Source organism: Sander vitreus, chromosome 4, assembly GCF_031162955.1.
Source record: "Sander vitreus isolate 19-12246 chromosome 4, sanVit1, whole genome shotgun sequence".
In the NCBI taxonomy this organism is placed as follows: domain Eukaryota; kingdom Metazoa; phylum Chordata; class Actinopteri; order Perciformes; family Percidae; genus Sander; species Sander vitreus.
This window is the reverse complement of record NC_135858.1, coordinates 16,784,404-16,801,757: the sequence shown is the minus strand read 5'-3', so window position 1 is coordinate 16,801,757 and position 17,354 is coordinate 16,784,404. Positions and strand designations below refer to the sequence as shown.

Below are 17,354 nucleotides of genomic sequence, written 5' to 3'. Positions count from 1 at the left end.
ATGTGATGTATGATTAAAATCCAACAGTAAAGTCACTAAAGTAATGCAGTCTAGCAAAGTGCATTTCAGTGTCAAACGTCTATACTTTTACTGTAATATTCAGAATCCTAAATGGGATTTTTAAAGACCCATGGTACATCAACACAGGTGTTTTCAATTGGCCTGATTAGACCTCTTGTCAGGACTGTGTGGGTGTACAGACTGTTCAATTGACTCTTCTGTAAGTTAGTACTGTATGTTGAGTTTGGTGGACTTTTCACAGCAGTGAAAGCTAGTTCCAGGATCCTGGTATTGTGCATGCTGGCTCACTGGCATGGCTTATGGCGACACTTGGAATGGAAGTGAACCATCTGCCATGACAAGTCAAATGTCTGCTGTGAAAAGGTGCTTATCTGAGGCAGTAAGACACCTCATGATCTATTTAGTCAGTAGATTTGAGTCCTAAACAAGAGCCACACTCATTAAGTATATGGCGTTTAATGTGTGAAACAACGTGTCTGCTTTTTTACACTACAGGCAGTTGTGAAAGAAGTACTCAGATCCTAATTAAAAGTACTAATACCATACTGTAAAGTCCTGCATAAAAACATTTCTTAAGTTAAAGTATGTAAGTATTAGCATTTTTATTATCAAAAATAAAAGTACTCATTCTGCAGAAAAATGGTCTGTGTTTTACTGTTATAGGCTACTATTAAGGGTGCTCCGATTGATCGGTTACCGATCACAATCGGCTGATATCCATTCTAAATAATCAGATGGGCTCAAAAGGGCCAATCAGAAGAGCTTACCAGATGATGATACGTGCTGACGTGCTATATTGTCTAATTTCTGGTTCATCGTCGCTTCTGTGGCAAGTTGACGTTTTTTAATAGCTAGACTGGATATTTATTGCAGATATCTGTAATTCAATTCTTCATAGTCAAAATTTCATTTCAGATATCCACAATGACATTCTTCCTAGAACAAATTGCATCACTTTTGCCATTCATTGGGCTTTCAATTTCCGATATCCACAACGTCATTGTTCTGGATATCTGCAAAATAATTCTTACTAGGAAAAATTCCAATTCAGATATCTAAAATGTGATTGTTACTAGTCATTATTTTAATTACAGATATCCAAAATGAAAAACGGATATACGCAATACATTTGTGGATATCTGCAACTGCACCTTTAGTAGTCTTAATGCAATTGTGGATATTTGTAATTTTACTAGTCAAAATGTATTTTTGGATATTCCAGATTACATTATGAATATCTAGAATGGTTTTAATAAAAAAAAATTTTTTATAAAAAATTTAATAATAAATAATAAACTAACATTTTAATTACATTTAATTATAATTATATTTTTTTATATGCATTTACATTGATTGACAAATAACAAGGTACACACATAAACATACAAAAACAAAGTGCCAAGGGATCAGAACATAAATCAGTTCACAAAAATGTTACACAGATTCAGGGTTTAATGGCTTTCTTGTTTTAAGAATACAGGATTGATGTAATGTAAAGTTGATTTGGTTTATGATTAGAAAATTTAGATTTATGAATATGAAATAAGCAAGTAATAAGATCAAATTGATGACATAGATATTGATTTGCTTTGGTAGTAGAGCAAAAATTGCCAAACATTACATTCTAATAGACATAAATCATCTGGAACCATTTGACAAAATGAGCCGGCCACTCAATGTCCTTTGTCATATGTGTGTAGCAATATCTTGGAGAGATAAAAACGATTAATAATTTGACTTTCTTAACCTTATTTAAAATCAGATGTTCAGGTAAGAAATGTAAACACCAGATTTACTTCCAGTCCAGGTCTGAAGTAAGGTTATTCCAGTAGGAAACAGCATTTAGAACAGAGACCATTTATTTTTTAAATAAAGCACGTATATCACGATTATTAATTACCTTTTTTACAGGAGAAACAGGTCTGACCAACACCAGTAACAACAGGACCCAGTAGTAAAGTAAATTCACATAATACTGAATTTATGAGAAGCATTACGGCACCGGAATTGATTGCATCAAAAACTAACGAATATTGCTTTGGTGGTTTAGGAACACCACACTTGTTCAAAAGTTCATGACATCAACGCACAACTAAACTGTAAAGATCCTCCAATTATACTAGTTGAACTAGTATAATTGGAGGCTCTTTACACCTGACCCAACCATCGCTTTAAAGCTCTGTGCCCCTGAACGTCTCACTCCTGTGGCTGTTTTCTATTGGTGCAGAAGTTAAATCAGAATAATAAGACACGTCAGGACTGCCACGAAAACGCAACTAGGAGATTGACAGCTCTGCGACCAATCGCAAGACGAGCCAACTTCGTTCTTTTGCATGACGACACAAGAATAAACCCAATCACAGCTCAGAATCTGGTAGGGGCTGGTCTGTTGACAGGAAGTGTGTAGGGCGGAATCACCACTACCTCTATGTTTGTAGTAGACAAACAGGTGATTTCACATTCATTCCTCGGACGTATGTGGACTTAAAGTATGCGTTTTAAGATCGACCCAGGGCAAAGATGCAATGGAGGTCAATAGTAGTTGGTCTGGTTGTATTGAGACTCTCCCTCAGCTGTGTGCTGTGGCTAGCTTTCGGACTGGGACCTAACGTTAGCTGGGGGTTCAACTTCCCACTCGGTTTCAGTTTGCACAAATTAGACTTGTTATTCAGGGACGAAAAAGGGATCGACCCGAAGGGTAACTCGTGGTCTCAACGAATACACGGTCACATACATGAAGATGCGGCGACCACCTGCGCAAATGTTGGAGAGGAGTCAACCAAGAGATCCTACCTGAGCTTCTTCGATGGCAACAAGGACGAGTACGTCCGGAGATACAGCTCCTTCCCAGACACACTGAAAGCAAAAATGAAGGACATGGCCAAAGACATGTTTTATTTCGGGTATGACAATTACATGAAATATGCCTTTCCCGAGGACGAGCTGAATCCCATTGACTGTAAAGGGAGGGGACCAGACGTGCTAAATCCGTGAGTCATACGCTGTCCTGACTGTCTGCACCGACAGGTTAATGTTTTCTTTAATAAAAGTGTATTCATGTTTGTGCTGTCAATGGTGGTGGTTTCAGCCGAGTGGCACCCTGACCTGGCAGTGACCGACAGTTACATTTGAACTGTCCTCTGCAGACTGTAACGTTACTATTTGCATGTACTTTGCAATAGTAGCTGTAGTGTAATCCTACTGATCTCAGTGCTGCCTACTGCTGCTCAGTAATGAACAGGTTATGTTTCAGACACCTTTTGCGTTGAACAGTAGCAGTAGGTCTTGATGGGGTTCCTATCAAATTAACCCTTGTGTTGTCTTCTGTTTTTCGACACCTTTTTTTTCACAGTTTGTTTTTGCTTTTTCCAACGTTTTAAATTTAAATTTTTCTTCTATACATTTTCAGCGCTTATTTCTACGTCCCATATTTTCTGATTATAAAACAAAAATTGAAAACGGGTCAATTTGACCCGAGGTCAACACAAGGGTTAAGGAACTGTTTAACCTCTTCATCGCTTAATTCATTTGAAATCTGCTGAATATTTAATCAGTTTATTGTTTAAGTCTATGAAAGAGCCCTAGGTGACATCTTCAAATTGCTTGTTTGGTACAACCGAAAGACCAAAACCTAAGGATAATCTGTTTATTATCACAAAAGTCTAAGAAAATCAGCAAATATTCAAATTTGAAAAGCAGGGAACCATGACGTTTTTGTTAAAAAAAAGAAGAAAAAAAAGTCTTAAAATTGATTGAATGATTGTTTGATTAATTAATGAATGAATTAATTAATGAATTAATTATACAAATAATTCTGATTGATTCTATGTTGATGAACTACTTGGTTAATCGAGCTCTCTCTGCGCTTAAAAATATCACACTTAACAAAAGACAAAAAGAGAGAAAGAAATCCAGCAAGTATAAGAAGTGTTTGCATACCCAAATACCTCTCAGGGGAGTAAAATGCACAGTCTATACCTTCTTCAGTGTGCGAAAGCATAGGCTAGCTGAAACACCTGCATGTTATTGCGCTGTGCTGAACATTGAAACAGAAAGACTAGAATTACACTACAATAAGCCATCTAATGAAAAGTTTCACTCCCCATACTGTTATCTTAGACTTTCAGGGTAAACCGTTGTGCAGTTTGTATACAAAAGTAATATGAATGCAATCATTGCACAGTGTCTGTAATAAACACAAAATACATCTGAGACATCTGAGGTTACGATATGTTAAATAGGCTAGCGGTTTAACAGAAGCAAATTTGACATGTCATATAAAAAAGCAGGTCGGTATATTTCTAGAGGCCGGTTCACTCAAATTACAGAAAAACTTTTTCTGCTCAGCCATCATGGTAGCTGGCCATGCAGGACGTAGGCAAGTAACCAAACTCTTCTTTAGATGCAGCAGAGTACAGAAGTTGTGAGGGTTTTGGGGTTTACTAGAATAAATGTTCAGTTAAATGTGTATTGGCATGTGATTGACAAATGAACAAAACAAACATTTCTTACTATCTGCAGCAGCAGAGTCAACAGTGTTATCCACCAACATTCCTCTCAGTCACATAATGTGTAACAGGTTTTGTCTTCAGTTTGAATGAAATTGGCGCAAGACATACAGTTGCATCAAAAATAATGGTGCGAAAATGATTAGTAAGTAAGTAAAGTAAAAAATGATGAGAAATTCTTCTCATATTTAATAATAGCTTGAGAGGTGGCCGGGTTGGTTCAGTGGGTAGAGCAGGCGCACATATACTGAGAGGTTTATGCCTCGATGCAGAGGTCCAGGGTTTGAATGCGACCTGTGACAATTTCCTGCATGTCTTCCCCCTTTCAAATAAAGGCGGAATAATCTTAAATAATATATATATATATAGCTTGAGAGATATTTGGGTTTGAACAGTTGGTCAGGCAAAATAAGTCATCTTGAGCTTTAGGAAATTGTGACGGTTTTTACTATTTTATAGATCAAATGATTAATCAATTAAAAGAGAAAATAATTGTCAGATTAATCGATAATGAAAATAGTTAATTTTTAAATTGTTAGTTGCCGTCCTAGCTAGAGCTGCAATGATTAATCAATTAGTTGTCAACTATTAAATTAATCACCAACTATTTTGATAATTGATTAATCAGTTTGAGTCATTTTTTTTTTTTTATGAAACAAATAAAAAATTCTCTGATTCCAGCTTTTTAAATGTGAATATTTTCTAGTTTCCTTACTCCTCTGTGACAGTAAACTAAATGACTTTGAGTTGTGGACAAAACAAGACATTTGAAGGTCTCATCTTTTGGCTTTGGGAAACACTGATACACATTTTTACACGATTTTCTGATATTTCAGAGACCAAACAACTAATCGATTACTTGTCCTGAACTGTGCGGTGGGATGTCAGACAATTAAAGAAGGAAACCCTCTAGTTAGTGGGGAGATGTTATTTATCATTCACATGTTTTTTTTAATATGGTGTTTATATTGTTCTCTCCATCCCGTCTGCTAAGATGAGACTTTGCACTCGCATCTGAACTCCACGTTGTTGTTGTTGGATTTAAAAGATGCTCTGTGTTTGTGTGTGTTTTTGTGACCTGTTCATTATTTCTCCCTCTTTTGCAATGACAGCACTGAGTCTGTTTCACTGCTTTCATTTCAGGTCAAACATCAACATAAACGACGTCTTGGGAAACTACTCCCTTACACTCATCGACACCTTAGACACCCTACTGGTAAGTTAGACTGTGTCTTTATGTTATACCATGTCCTGCAAAATCAGTGTTTTTCTTTCTGACTAATCAGTGATTAGTATTGACATTTTGCATTATATTAACTTTAAGTATGAGATTGAAGCAGCTTAGTCCAGTCTGTGAGCTGGAAAATGTGAGTTTAACATCATCTGTTTTCCGGCAAATAGAGTTTTGTACTACGTTAAGAGGCACAGTGGTTAGCACTTCCTGTGTAGTTGTCTGTTTTTCTGCAGATGTTTTGACTGTGGCAGAAAAACATCTCTCGACATGGAATCGGGCAAAGCCGAGTTTCTAAACTCAACTTGTTACTGTGTCAGCCCTAAAACGGATGGATCAGGGTGTCTCCTAAGTCAATTTCACATGCACTAGACTCTTTTCTGCAGTTGTGACATGATGGCTCAAATGATTAATCAGAGCTTCTTTACAATAGTTGCCATCTATAATGATAAGAATAGAATTTTAGCAAAATACCTGGAAGCCATTTAGTAGTTATGCGCCCAAATAAGCTTGTTAACACTGGTTACATAATGTGGTGTTTCTCTACAGGTGCTCGGCAATGTGACAGAGTTCCACAAAGCTGTCAAGCTGGTTATAGATACTGTATCTTTTGACAAGGACTCAACTGTGCAAGTTTTTGAGGCAAACATCAGGTACAAATGTTGCTACTATTTTCATTCTGCTATACTCATACATAAGAAAAAAACTGACCTGCTTGCTGAAGATACAAATCTTTCAACCAAAAACATGCGCAGCAATTGTGAAAGCAATAATCTTGCATGTGATCGTTGTAGGATTACTTTAAGTTGTCTGGCTGTTATCGTGAGAACCATACTGACAAACAATGTGACATGATGTGTACAGCGATTTCATGATATCAATACCAGAAAAAGCTTATTGTAATGACCTGTTCACAATATGCTTCTGTGTGGAACCCCAGTGTCATATTTCTCTTTCCTTTCTAGGATCCTGGGCAGCCTTATCTCATCTCACATCCTGCTGACGGACCCGAAACACCCATTTGGCAAGGTCGGCTTTGACGATTACGATAATGAGCTGCTTCACATGGCTCATGACTTGGCTGTCCGCTTACTGCCGGCCTTTGAGAATACCAGCACAGGCATTCCTTACCCCCGGGTGAGTGAGACTGTTAAAAACTAGAGCTACTATTATTATTGCTATTTTTACAAGATACCTGCTCGTAGACACACAACTTCCTCAAAAGAGTCGTAGCTCTACTTTAAGTAGCTCTCATGTGAGGGAAGTTGCATGACCTCATACTGTAAAGACTGAAATGTCACACAGTGTCTTCATTGGTTTGTAAAATGCAGGTGAATCTGAAGACTGGCGTTCCTCCTGATAGCATCAATGAGACTTGTACTGCAGGAGCTGGGTCCCTGCTGGTGGAGTTTGGGATTTTGAGCCGCTTGATTGGAGATTCCACATTTGAATGGGTAGCCAGACGAGCCGTCAGAGCTCTGTGGAACCTGAGGAGCAACGAAACCGGTCTGTTAGGTAAGTACAGCTGTGTATGTAGTCACGTAAATACAATTATTTTCTTTTTCTTTTATTTGGTTCTTTTTTTAAACTTCTACTCAGCATGGTTAAGTCTACAACATGTAAATATGATGCCTACAATATCATATAACTTAAAGCATTTTTATGTGATTTCTATCTGTAATTCTTTAGGGAATGTAGTGAATATCCAAACAGGCCAGTGGGTTAGCAAGCAGAGTGGTCTGGGAGCCGGTATGGATTCCTTCTATGAGTATTTGCTGAAATCGTACTTACTTTTTGGTGAAAAAGAGGACTACAGGATGTTCCAAGCTGCTTATGAGAGCATTCACAACCACATGAGGAGAGGGTGAGTCTCATACTGAAAAAAAACGTGACACTGTGTGCATTTGGGTGAATGTGGGTGGGACTGGGGGATTCACATCAGGTTGCATCTGAAATGAGAAACTTTCTCTGCTGTGTGACTGAATCTCTGTCTAGGATTGGCCAAAACAAGCGAAATTAATACAACTGCTTACGGGTTTACAGAATTTTATTTTTTCTGAGAGATGTGGAAGATGAATTCTGAGACTTTAGGATGTCATGAGATGTCTGATGGGACATCTGCATTCACACAGAGTCACACAGAAACGTAACACTTTCCTCTTCCTTAGAAATCCCTGATAATCAGCCCTTGAGCAAGTGACACAGCCTTAACTGAGTTTGGCTGGTCAACAGCAGAATAATCACAGGGGCAGTGTGGTTGCTTTAGTATTTGAATATACAAACATTATATTAGGATGTTGATACACATATTATGACATATTGTGAACCCTCTTTTGCCTCTGTGTTATTCCAGGAGAGAGTCATGTAATGAAGGAGAGGGTGACCCACCTCTGTATGTTAATGTGAACATGTTCAGCGGTGAAATAATGAACACCTGGATCGACTCCCTTCAGGCCTTCTTTCCTGGGCTGCAGGTTAGTTTATGCACTTTCAGCTATGACAGGTCTTATATTTAAGTGTAAAATATAGGGATCGACCGATATCGGCCGATTATTAGTAGTTATTGAAACCGATAACCGATATTTGGAACCAATATGCATTTACAGTGAAATTGAAAATCTTTAAGTCAAAATTAAGATTTTGGAATGTTACCATAGACTGTATAATATTAATGGACAGAGCATGTGTGACGTCACCCATTGGTTCGTGGAGATCTGCTATGAGTCGTCGAGTTTGCCGTTACGGGCGCAGCCATCCTGGTTGCGGATGTGACGATTTTAGACGAGAGGGAGGAGTGAGTGAGGGAGGAGCCCTTACACTCTCTGTTCAGTTACACACTTTCACTGGCAATCACATCATAGCCACGCCCAAAAACACCCTCCTCTTTATCGCAGATTTTAAAATCAACGAGACCATAATTAAAAAAAAAAATGAACATCATTCTGTGTTGCAGAATATTTAAAACTAGCGATTGAGACCATAAACTAATTATGAAAATGTTTACTGAGGTAATAAATCAAGTGAGAAGTGGATCACTTTTTCATAGACTTCTACAGAAACCGACCTCCTTTTGCAACCGCACGTGTCGCCCCCTGCTGGAATTCAGATAGAATGCAGGTTTAAGGCACTTCCGAATTTGCAGCACTTCGACGAACCAGATGCTTTGTCCATTAATATTATACAGTCTATGAGTGTTACATTTGCCAATACATTTAAAAAAAAAAATGCTTTATGCAATTATTTAATAAATTGGAAAATTTCAACGTAATACACATTAAAGGATAGTCAGTCAGATATCGTTGTGGGCGGGACATTAAGTCAGACTCAGTGGTGAGTGAAACTGAGGCAGAGGGACAGACACACAGCTGTAGTGGAGCCAAAGTAGCACACTTTTTAATTAGTTAACTTTAACGGTTATCGGGGAAATAAAACGCTGATACAAATAATCTGCAAACTGCCAAAAAACAGGCCGATAATCGGCCTATCCCTAGTAAAATATGTGTTGTTGTGTTCAGCTAAAGTAAAGTGTTGCCACTCTGTGTACAAGGTGCTGAATGGTGATGTAGATAATGCAATTTGCCTGCACGCCTTCTACTATGCCATCTGGAAGCGCTTTGGGGCTTTGCCAGAGAGATACAACTGGCAGCTGCAGGCTCCTGATGTGCTCTTCTACCCCTTAAGACCAGAGCTGGTGGAGTCAACCTATCTTCTGTACCAGGTACTGACCTGTTGTAATACAGCACTGGTGGTGGTGGTGGTGGTGGTTTATTATCTTTTACTCAAAAGTTGTTTTTCTTCACTTCCCACAGGCGACCAAAAATCCTTTCTATTTGCATGTTGGAATGGATATCCTTCAGAGCCTTGAAAAAAATGCCAAAGTCAGGTGTGGATCATGTAATATATACCTTGTTTTATTTTAGTTTTTATTTTCTACTTTGCTTTGATACTTTAAGCTGCGCTGAGCTGAGCTGTGTCGTTTGCAGATGTGGGTATGCCACTCTCCACCATGTTGTGGACAAATCCAAAGAGGATCGCATGGAGAGCTTCTTCCTCAGTGAGACATGCAAATACCTTTACCTGGTAAGTTACAGTCTGAGTATGCCAGAGATGGAGCTGGTATTTATGGATATAGAATGACACGAGAGCATTCTATGATGCTAGATATGTTGTAAAGTTTTGATAATTGTAATAAAAGCTATTGCAATATATTAAACGTCCAATCATCAAGATATTTATTAGAAATATCATCTTATCTGATTTTGTTGGTGTCACCCAGCCATTGTCAGAATATAACTTAGCCCAACTTTTGGCTCAGCTGTCATACAAACAAAAATGTCTCTCTTGCATTGCAGCTGTTCGATGAGGACAACCCACTTCACAAATCCGACAACAAGTACATCTTCACTACAGAGGGCCATGTTGTGCCTATAGACAAGCGCTTCAGGGAGAAACAGTGGAACGACTTGTTTCCTTGTGAAGAGGGAGTGCTGGCAGAGCAAGAGCCAAACAAGCGGCCACCACCGAGCAACACCAGCAATGTTAGGCCATCCTCCTCGCCCAGCCCATCTCACTTTTCACCATTTTTAGCGTCATGCGTAACTTATATTGTGATAACATTCTAACTTCTTCCTTTTCTCCCTCTAACAGTGCAACAGGATCCCAGAGGAGCGACGGTACACTCTGCCATTAAAGAGTGTCTACATGAGGCAGATCGATAACATGGTGGGACTTTTCTGAGTAAGAGGATGCATGTGGTGACATTGAGATGAACAGGCCTTCTGTACACCCCCCTCAGGTGCAGATGCGGTGAGGTTAAAAAGGATCATTGTTGGTCAAAATCCTCGTCCCCTCTGTTCCGCTGCTCAGTATCCAGACGGGGAACTGACACTAAAGGAAACCTGAGAAAGCAGATTGATCACTTGCTGTATTACTGAAAAGACTGTGTGGGTACTTTTGCTTTGTTGGGTGTGCATGTGGTCAACAAAGGTGAAGAACTTATGTGCTGGAAAATGAGGAGTCATGCTTCATTTTTGCCTAGTGACGAATTGAGATTGGAAGGGAAGGGGATTTTAGAATTGCTGGTGTGTTTTTGTCCGTTTAGGTGTTGGTTCAGGTGTGAGTGTGTATACATTGTTTGTATGTGTGATTGTGTGTGTGTGTGTGTATGCATAATTGAAAATTACAGCTGAGCTGTGAATCATATTGTTTTTTTTGGGAACAGTGCCATCTAGCCACACATATGTACAATGTATAGCCTATAAAAACACTCACCTCTTAAACTATCTCTCTAAACATGATTAGTGCCTCTTTCCAGTTGATTCACTTGATTAGATCAGTGCTTTTAAAGAAGGGCTGCACATTAGCATACTGACAGTGAGAGAGAGGCTCAGGAGGACTCGCTGTTTTAAAGTGCCTTTTTTTAATTTTTCTTGGTCTATCTGGATGTGTTGAAGTATTTGTCAAGAATTTGTTTGAGGCAACTGTCGATATTTGCACAATAGATGTCATTCCATGTGTATGTACAGTTTACGCTGATTATGACATTAAGATCCTTTTTGTTTTTAGACATGACAAACAAGCCATAAAATGTATTTTTTAATGTTAATGAGCGAAAACGTTCTGTCAGACGTATTTAGTACACAGACTTTGTTCAGAGTAGATGGAAGTAGCCATTTGTGTTTCTTTTTCTGTTTCTCTGTCACATATTTGCACATCATCATTACTTATTCATTGTCATGTGGGGAGAACTCAGGGTTGAAAGAAAAAAAGAAATCAATTAATGCTTTCATAAAAAAAATAAAACTTCCTTGAAATGTTGTTGCCTGAAATGTCTTAGGATAGTCTTAGTTATTTATATTGCAAATCTTCCAACTTGGTTATCTAAGGTAAAAGAATAACTGCACTGAATACTACAGTCATACTGTGAATATTCATTATTGCTCCACACAAACAGAACATGTGATGTCCCCTTAACTGTGATGTTTGATTCATGTACAGCTCTACTGAGATATCTCTACTGGATTGGTTCATTTTATACCAAACCTCCTGAGTGTCTGTAACACAGCAGAGAGCTTCAGGCTGCATGACTCAATTATGTCACAGCATCGGCATCTTCTTTGGCTTTGGGACACAGCTGTTCATATTCTCAAGTGTTTTTTTAACTGCTCCAGGCCATAGCTGACGTCACCTCAACCATTCTGTCTTAAATTATCTTCAAAGAAAGAGTGACATTTTAGGAATTTCGCTTATTCACCGTCTTGCTGAGAGTTAGACAAAAAGGTTGATACCACTTGATACCATTTTGGGGCCTGTTTCTCAAATGTGATTTGCGAGCACAGCTTTCATACAGGTCACAAATGTTTCTTGTTCAGAAATAGCAGATAAAAAAGCAAGTCCTGCAGGACTCTGGCATGCTAATGCACTGGTCAGAAGTATGGTTTAAGTTAGGTTTGATTAGCACAACACATCCAAAATAATTGGATAGGAATTGACCTCTAATGGCAAATTTGGTGAATGTATGGTAAATATGAAGCTAACCCCAGCAGCTGGTTAGGTTATCGTAGCACAAGGACAGGAAATGGATAAACAGCTAGCTTAAATACGTACAAGATGTAGCATGTTAATTAGTGAGCTTAAGAGATGCTACTAGGTAGTTTTTGGTACTTGGACAGAGCCAGGCTAGCTGTTTACCTCTGTTTCCGGTGTTTGTGCTAAGCTAAGATACAGCTGTCACCAGCTGCTGGCTGTAGCTTAAAATGTACCGTACAGACATGAAACTAGTATTGATCTAGTCATCTAACCTTTGGCAAGAAAGCAAATAAGTATATGTCCCAAAAACTATTCTTCTAATCTATCTGAATTGATTTACCTTTTAATTAAAGGTAAAGGATGTTTACATTTTAAAGGAGTGGTTTTTGATTCATAATGCTAGAAAAGAAACCAGAAATATTCTGTGAAATTGAATAAATGACAGATTATGAACAAGACATTGCTGTGTTAGTTTTTATTTGTGAAAGTGGGAAAGTATTCCGTTTTCTATAAGCTTAAATAGGTTTAGTCAAGGTTTGCAATTATTGGTTTCTGTACAGGATAGTTGGCTTACAGGCCTAGAGATTATGTTAACCTTTAGACAAGTATTTTTTTTAAATGTGAAGTATATTACATCTACCACTTAACAGTGTTCCAGATCCATATGGTATCACCGCCCTTCATGAACTGTCAAATAGAAAATTGTTTAATTGTAGACTTAATTAAACTGGTCCTTTTAACTATAACTATTTCAGAAAGTTACATGTTCTAACACTTAAAAATTAAGCATCTCATCTGTTTAAATTTGGTCTCAAAGTGAGCTGTAGACCTGTACATAAAAGCCATTTCTAGTGACAAGTTCAGGTTGAATTGTGTCTGCAGTAGGTGAGGCCCTCTTGTTTGCTTTCTGGCTGTATACTGACCAGTTACTGGAGAAAAGATGCATTAGCCTGACATCTATTCACATTAGTGGATGTGAGAAGAAAACACGTAATGCTGACAGAAGCTTTTGATGTCTTAACTACAGATTGCATAGCTCTCCAAAAGATGATTTCAAGAGAAAAGGTAGCTAGACTAAAATTCAACTCATCTGAAATCTGCACAGGATTTTCTGACTGAAGAGCTGTCTTCTGGATTTGACCCGAAGTCTTGTCAAAGCTACAACTTCATTTGAACACAACAAATTGATTTTTATTTTTTGCGTTCGCCAGTTTTGAGGATGGTCAGGGGTTTAGTTTTCATCCTCAGTCCTCAGTTTGAATTGAGAGAGGGTTTGTGGAATGTGACAGGGCTACAACATCACCCTGTAAAAAAAGAAAGAAAGTGACACTGCTTATTATCTGCTTATTAGTATCATTACGATACTGTGCAAACTTTTTCTCACCTTCATTGGGTTTCTCAGCATGACTTTTAGAAGAGACCACAATCTTTCAGGTTTTCTTTGATAATGATGTCGGTTACAGCGTCAAACACAAACTTCACGTTCTCTGTGTCTGTGGCACAGGTCATGTGAGAGTAGATTTCTTTGACGTCTCGGCGCAGGTTCAGGTCTAAGAACTGCATTTTGATGTAGTTACCAGCATCATCATATGTATTGGGGCCTTAACGGAAATATGTCAAGATAAACAGGCACATTTAATCAGTTCGTCACTTTTTAAAGTCCTTCAATATGATGCAATTTGTGTTTTGATAAACCTCACCATCGTATTCAGGGAAGCACATGCTGAGATGAGCTTTCTTGATCTTCTCAGTGAACACATCTTTCTTGTTGAGGAAGAGTACAATGGAGGTGGTGGCGAAGTAGCGGTGGTTGCAGATACTGTTGAACAAGTGCAGACTCTCGTGCATTCGATTCTGAAAGAAAGATTTGTGTTTTTACCAAGTCCCAATAAAGGGCCTTTCAAATTAACCAGCCGTTGATCGTCCAAAATAAACACAAAGTATAGAATATGAAGTGTGAAATATTACTGCCATCATACCACTTCATCATCCTCCACCAGCACCATGTCGTAGGCGCTCAAAGCAGCGATGAAGATGATACAGGTCACACCTTCAAAACAATGAATCCACTTCTTCCTCTCTGACCTCTGGCCACCCACATCAAACATTCTGCATGGAAACAGAAGCATGTTATCTTTATGATTGCAATCCAACAAAGTGGGAGCACTGATGAGTTATTGGTGCCATCCTCTTGAGAAATACTGCACTGACTAACCTGAAATTGAGATCTTTCAAGCCAAATGTGGTCTCGATGATACCAGTGGTCTTCACTCTTGATCGCAGCACATCCTGCTCAGTGGGCACATAGCCTGGTTGGATCAGCCGCTCCAAGTCACTCAGGTAGCTGAGGGGAAATCAAATTCCTTCAACAACAAACACTAATGTGGCAATTTTATATTTCAGCTTGGGTGATTTCTTACTATCCAGCTGAGTCATTGAGTTGGTACTCTGAGGCCCTTTCAAAACACGCCTGAATGCCAGAGTCCTTCCACAGGCGCAAAATGATGTCTGCCATCTCTTTAGGCATGGTTCCTTCCTCAATGGTGTCTGCAAGATGCATGAGTTTCCTGGCATCATCCTGCAGGGCGGATGGAAGAGGACAGGGACACATACAATTTATTTATCCCCATGTGTTTACTAGTCTGCTAGAAGTCCTAAAATCAATTCACCCAAAACCCATTAAAGTGTATCTCAGCTGTTACCTGCTGATCAGGGTGGCCATAGTTCATGTTGAATGTGCTCATGGCCTTCACAATGGCCATGATGGACTGCAGGGTGTTGCTGTAGATGATGACAATGAACTCCATTGATTCTTCAAGTGAGTAGCCATCTTGATGGATAATTCTGAAAACAAAATACAGCATTAGTATGTGATTTACAGTCGGTTAGAGAAAAAATTAAACATTTCTTTGGCGCAAGAGTCAAATATCTTACTTCATCTGTTTGACGATAGTGCTTTTGCCAGATTCTCCAGCGCCTATATGAAGGTAGAAAAACATTAAATGTAATTATTCACATCAAATAATAAAAGTATGCTTTCATTCCAAACTTGATCTCAACATTTATGAGGATTTTGAAGAAATGTGACTTCTTTTTAACCATAGTTTTGTGCTTTTATTTATGTTTTGGATTATATTAATGTGAGAGGAGAATGATATTAACCGCAGGTAATGGCATTCATCAGACAGAGGATCCCAGCAAGTCATAATACTTCTTACTTCAGGTCTTATCTTGTTCAATGCTTAGGTAAGGCAGAACTCTTCCTGCTGCTGACCCACATTGTCATGCAGAGATAATTAAGCTGTGTGAGTGCAAAACTAAATCTATAAGAAGCTGACAGATATTCAGAACAATATATGCCAGACTCGACCAATCTTGCACATGATTTTGCTTTTAAATCCAACATTGTTATATACAATATAGCCTACATATATTTTGGTGTATGGAACTTGTTGGTTCTTGAATTAAAAAGCTAACCTAATCATACTAAATTGACCCCTCAATGGACACTTTACAAAATGCCTGTGATGTATTTGGGTTATTGTATTTGAATGCTGCAGCCACAGACCCTGTTTGGGTTGGGCGGTTTTGTATCTGTGTCCTTCAGGGTTAAGCCCTTTGTTTTGGAGGACCTGTTTCAGGATTAACAAGGGATTGGGTTGAGTGATTATTAAAGTGTCTAAGCAATTCACTGACACAGGTTATTAAGCCTTTACTCAAACATTTTGCTTGTTTTCTCACAGTTAAAAACGAACAGGCTTTCAAAATTACGCAGTAAACATTTAAAGGCTATTCAGATCCATATGGTCTATCCATAACGCACTTAAGTCAACAAGATATGTCTGTGTTAATAACGTCAAGTGTATGGAAGATTAAACCAAACTTTTTACATGAGACAAAGTAATGCCCCAGCTACAATTGTGCCCCATAGACAGATAACTGTTAACTATTACTCTTGTAGGATCAAGGGGTAAAAATATTTCCACCATGTGGCCTTTGGGGCCCTTAAATATGTGTTACCATGATGATGAAGTTTCCTGTTATACTGTAGCATCCAACTTGACTGTCTTTACCTAGCAGCAGCAGCTTAACAGTTCTTGCATCCCTCTCGGCATCCTCCTTCAGCTTCTTCTCCAGCCCTCTTGAGTGTTTCTCTTCGGCGCTTGCTCCAGCCCCCATTCTACTTTTCCCGGTTTGGGCCCCTCTGCTCAAAAGCCAAGTGTCAGGAAAAAATCCGAGATGGTCCTAGCTGATCGCCTACTTTCTAACCGGTGCCGTTAATTATGCAGCTGATGCGTCACCTGCCTGCGGAAACAACTGGAGAATGTTTGAGAATTTCCCTGTCTTAGGAGAGGATTTCGCATCCTCTGCCCATCTGACAGCGGAGGGCCAATGGAGCACAAGGACAGGAGTGTTTTAGGGCAGAGCCAAAGGCGTGAGGAGAGGCAGACATACATCAGTGTAGGAGTGATCTAACCTTTAGGGGGACTTTGCTGTGCTCAGCGGAAGATGAACATCGGCTCAAGTGCTTATCTCTCTATGCTGCTCTTGGGTGCCTTTAAAAGAGAAGTATGTAAAGCTCAATAACTTGGTGCTGAGTGTTGAGTGTGTCTATGGAAACCAGATTCATCTCACATCAGGACCAAAATAAAAATGAAACCTGATGTCTTGAATGTATGCTGTAAGTCCAATAGTATGATTAAAACAACTCTACACCACACAGTAGGCCTACAACAATCAGCAAATGGGGTTACTGAAATAAATAACCAGACCCCCCACCGCCAAGTTCAAACATAAAGAAAGAAAAACTGACATTTCTTATAGGATACTGCAGACTGAAGGGTGAGCTCCGAAGTGCTTAAAGAGCTTTGCAGTTTCACCTGACAGATCTCATTGACCTCAATCTGAAGCTGGTTAAGAATCCTAATCTCCTCACTTTCAATTATGTGTGCATGCATGTACATTATGCGTGTAGAATTTTCCTAAGTGGTTGTCTCTTTTTCTGTTTGTCTGTTGTAAAGCACTTTTGTGAATAAAGTTTCTAATTATCACTTTAACTTTACAGA

The 17,354-nt window shown here is 38.9% G+C and overlaps 2 protein-coding genes across 2 annotated transcripts; one reads left to right on the top strand and one right to left on the bottom strand.

Annotated features, from left to right (window-relative positions):
- Window positions 1-2,406: 2,406 nt before the first annotated feature.
- Window positions 2,407-11,577, top strand: edem1 (ER degradation enhancer, mannosidase alpha-like 1). The gene is made up of 12 exons (XM_078248711.1): window positions 2,407-3,011; window positions 5,673-5,745; window positions 6,310-6,413; window positions 6,726-6,897; window positions 7,092-7,275; window positions 7,450-7,624; window positions 8,114-8,234; window positions 9,308-9,478; window positions 9,570-9,643; window positions 9,744-9,840; window positions 10,113-10,298; window positions 10,408-11,577. Exons 1-12 carry the CDS (start codon window positions 2,542-2,544, stop codon window positions 10,495-10,497), a joined length of 1,917 nt encoding a protein of 638 aa, XP_078104837.1. The 5' UTR covers window positions 2,407-2,541; the 3' UTR covers window positions 10,498-11,577.
- A 2,121-nt stretch (window positions 11,578-13,698) lies between these two features.
- gnat1 (guanine nucleotide binding protein (G protein), alpha transducing activity polypeptide 1) lies at window positions 13,699-16,467 on the bottom strand. Its single transcript, XM_078247475.1, has 8 exons — window positions 16,362-16,467; window positions 15,223-15,265; window positions 14,991-15,132; window positions 14,709-14,866; window positions 14,504-14,632; window positions 14,268-14,397; window positions 13,989-14,142; window positions 13,699-13,889 (listed from the first exon to the last, which is right to left on the bottom strand). Exons 1-8 carry the CDS (start codon window positions 16,465-16,467, stop codon window positions 13,699-13,701), a joined length of 1,053 nt encoding a protein of 350 aa, XP_078103601.1.
- Window positions 16,468-17,354: the final 887 nt, after the last annotated feature.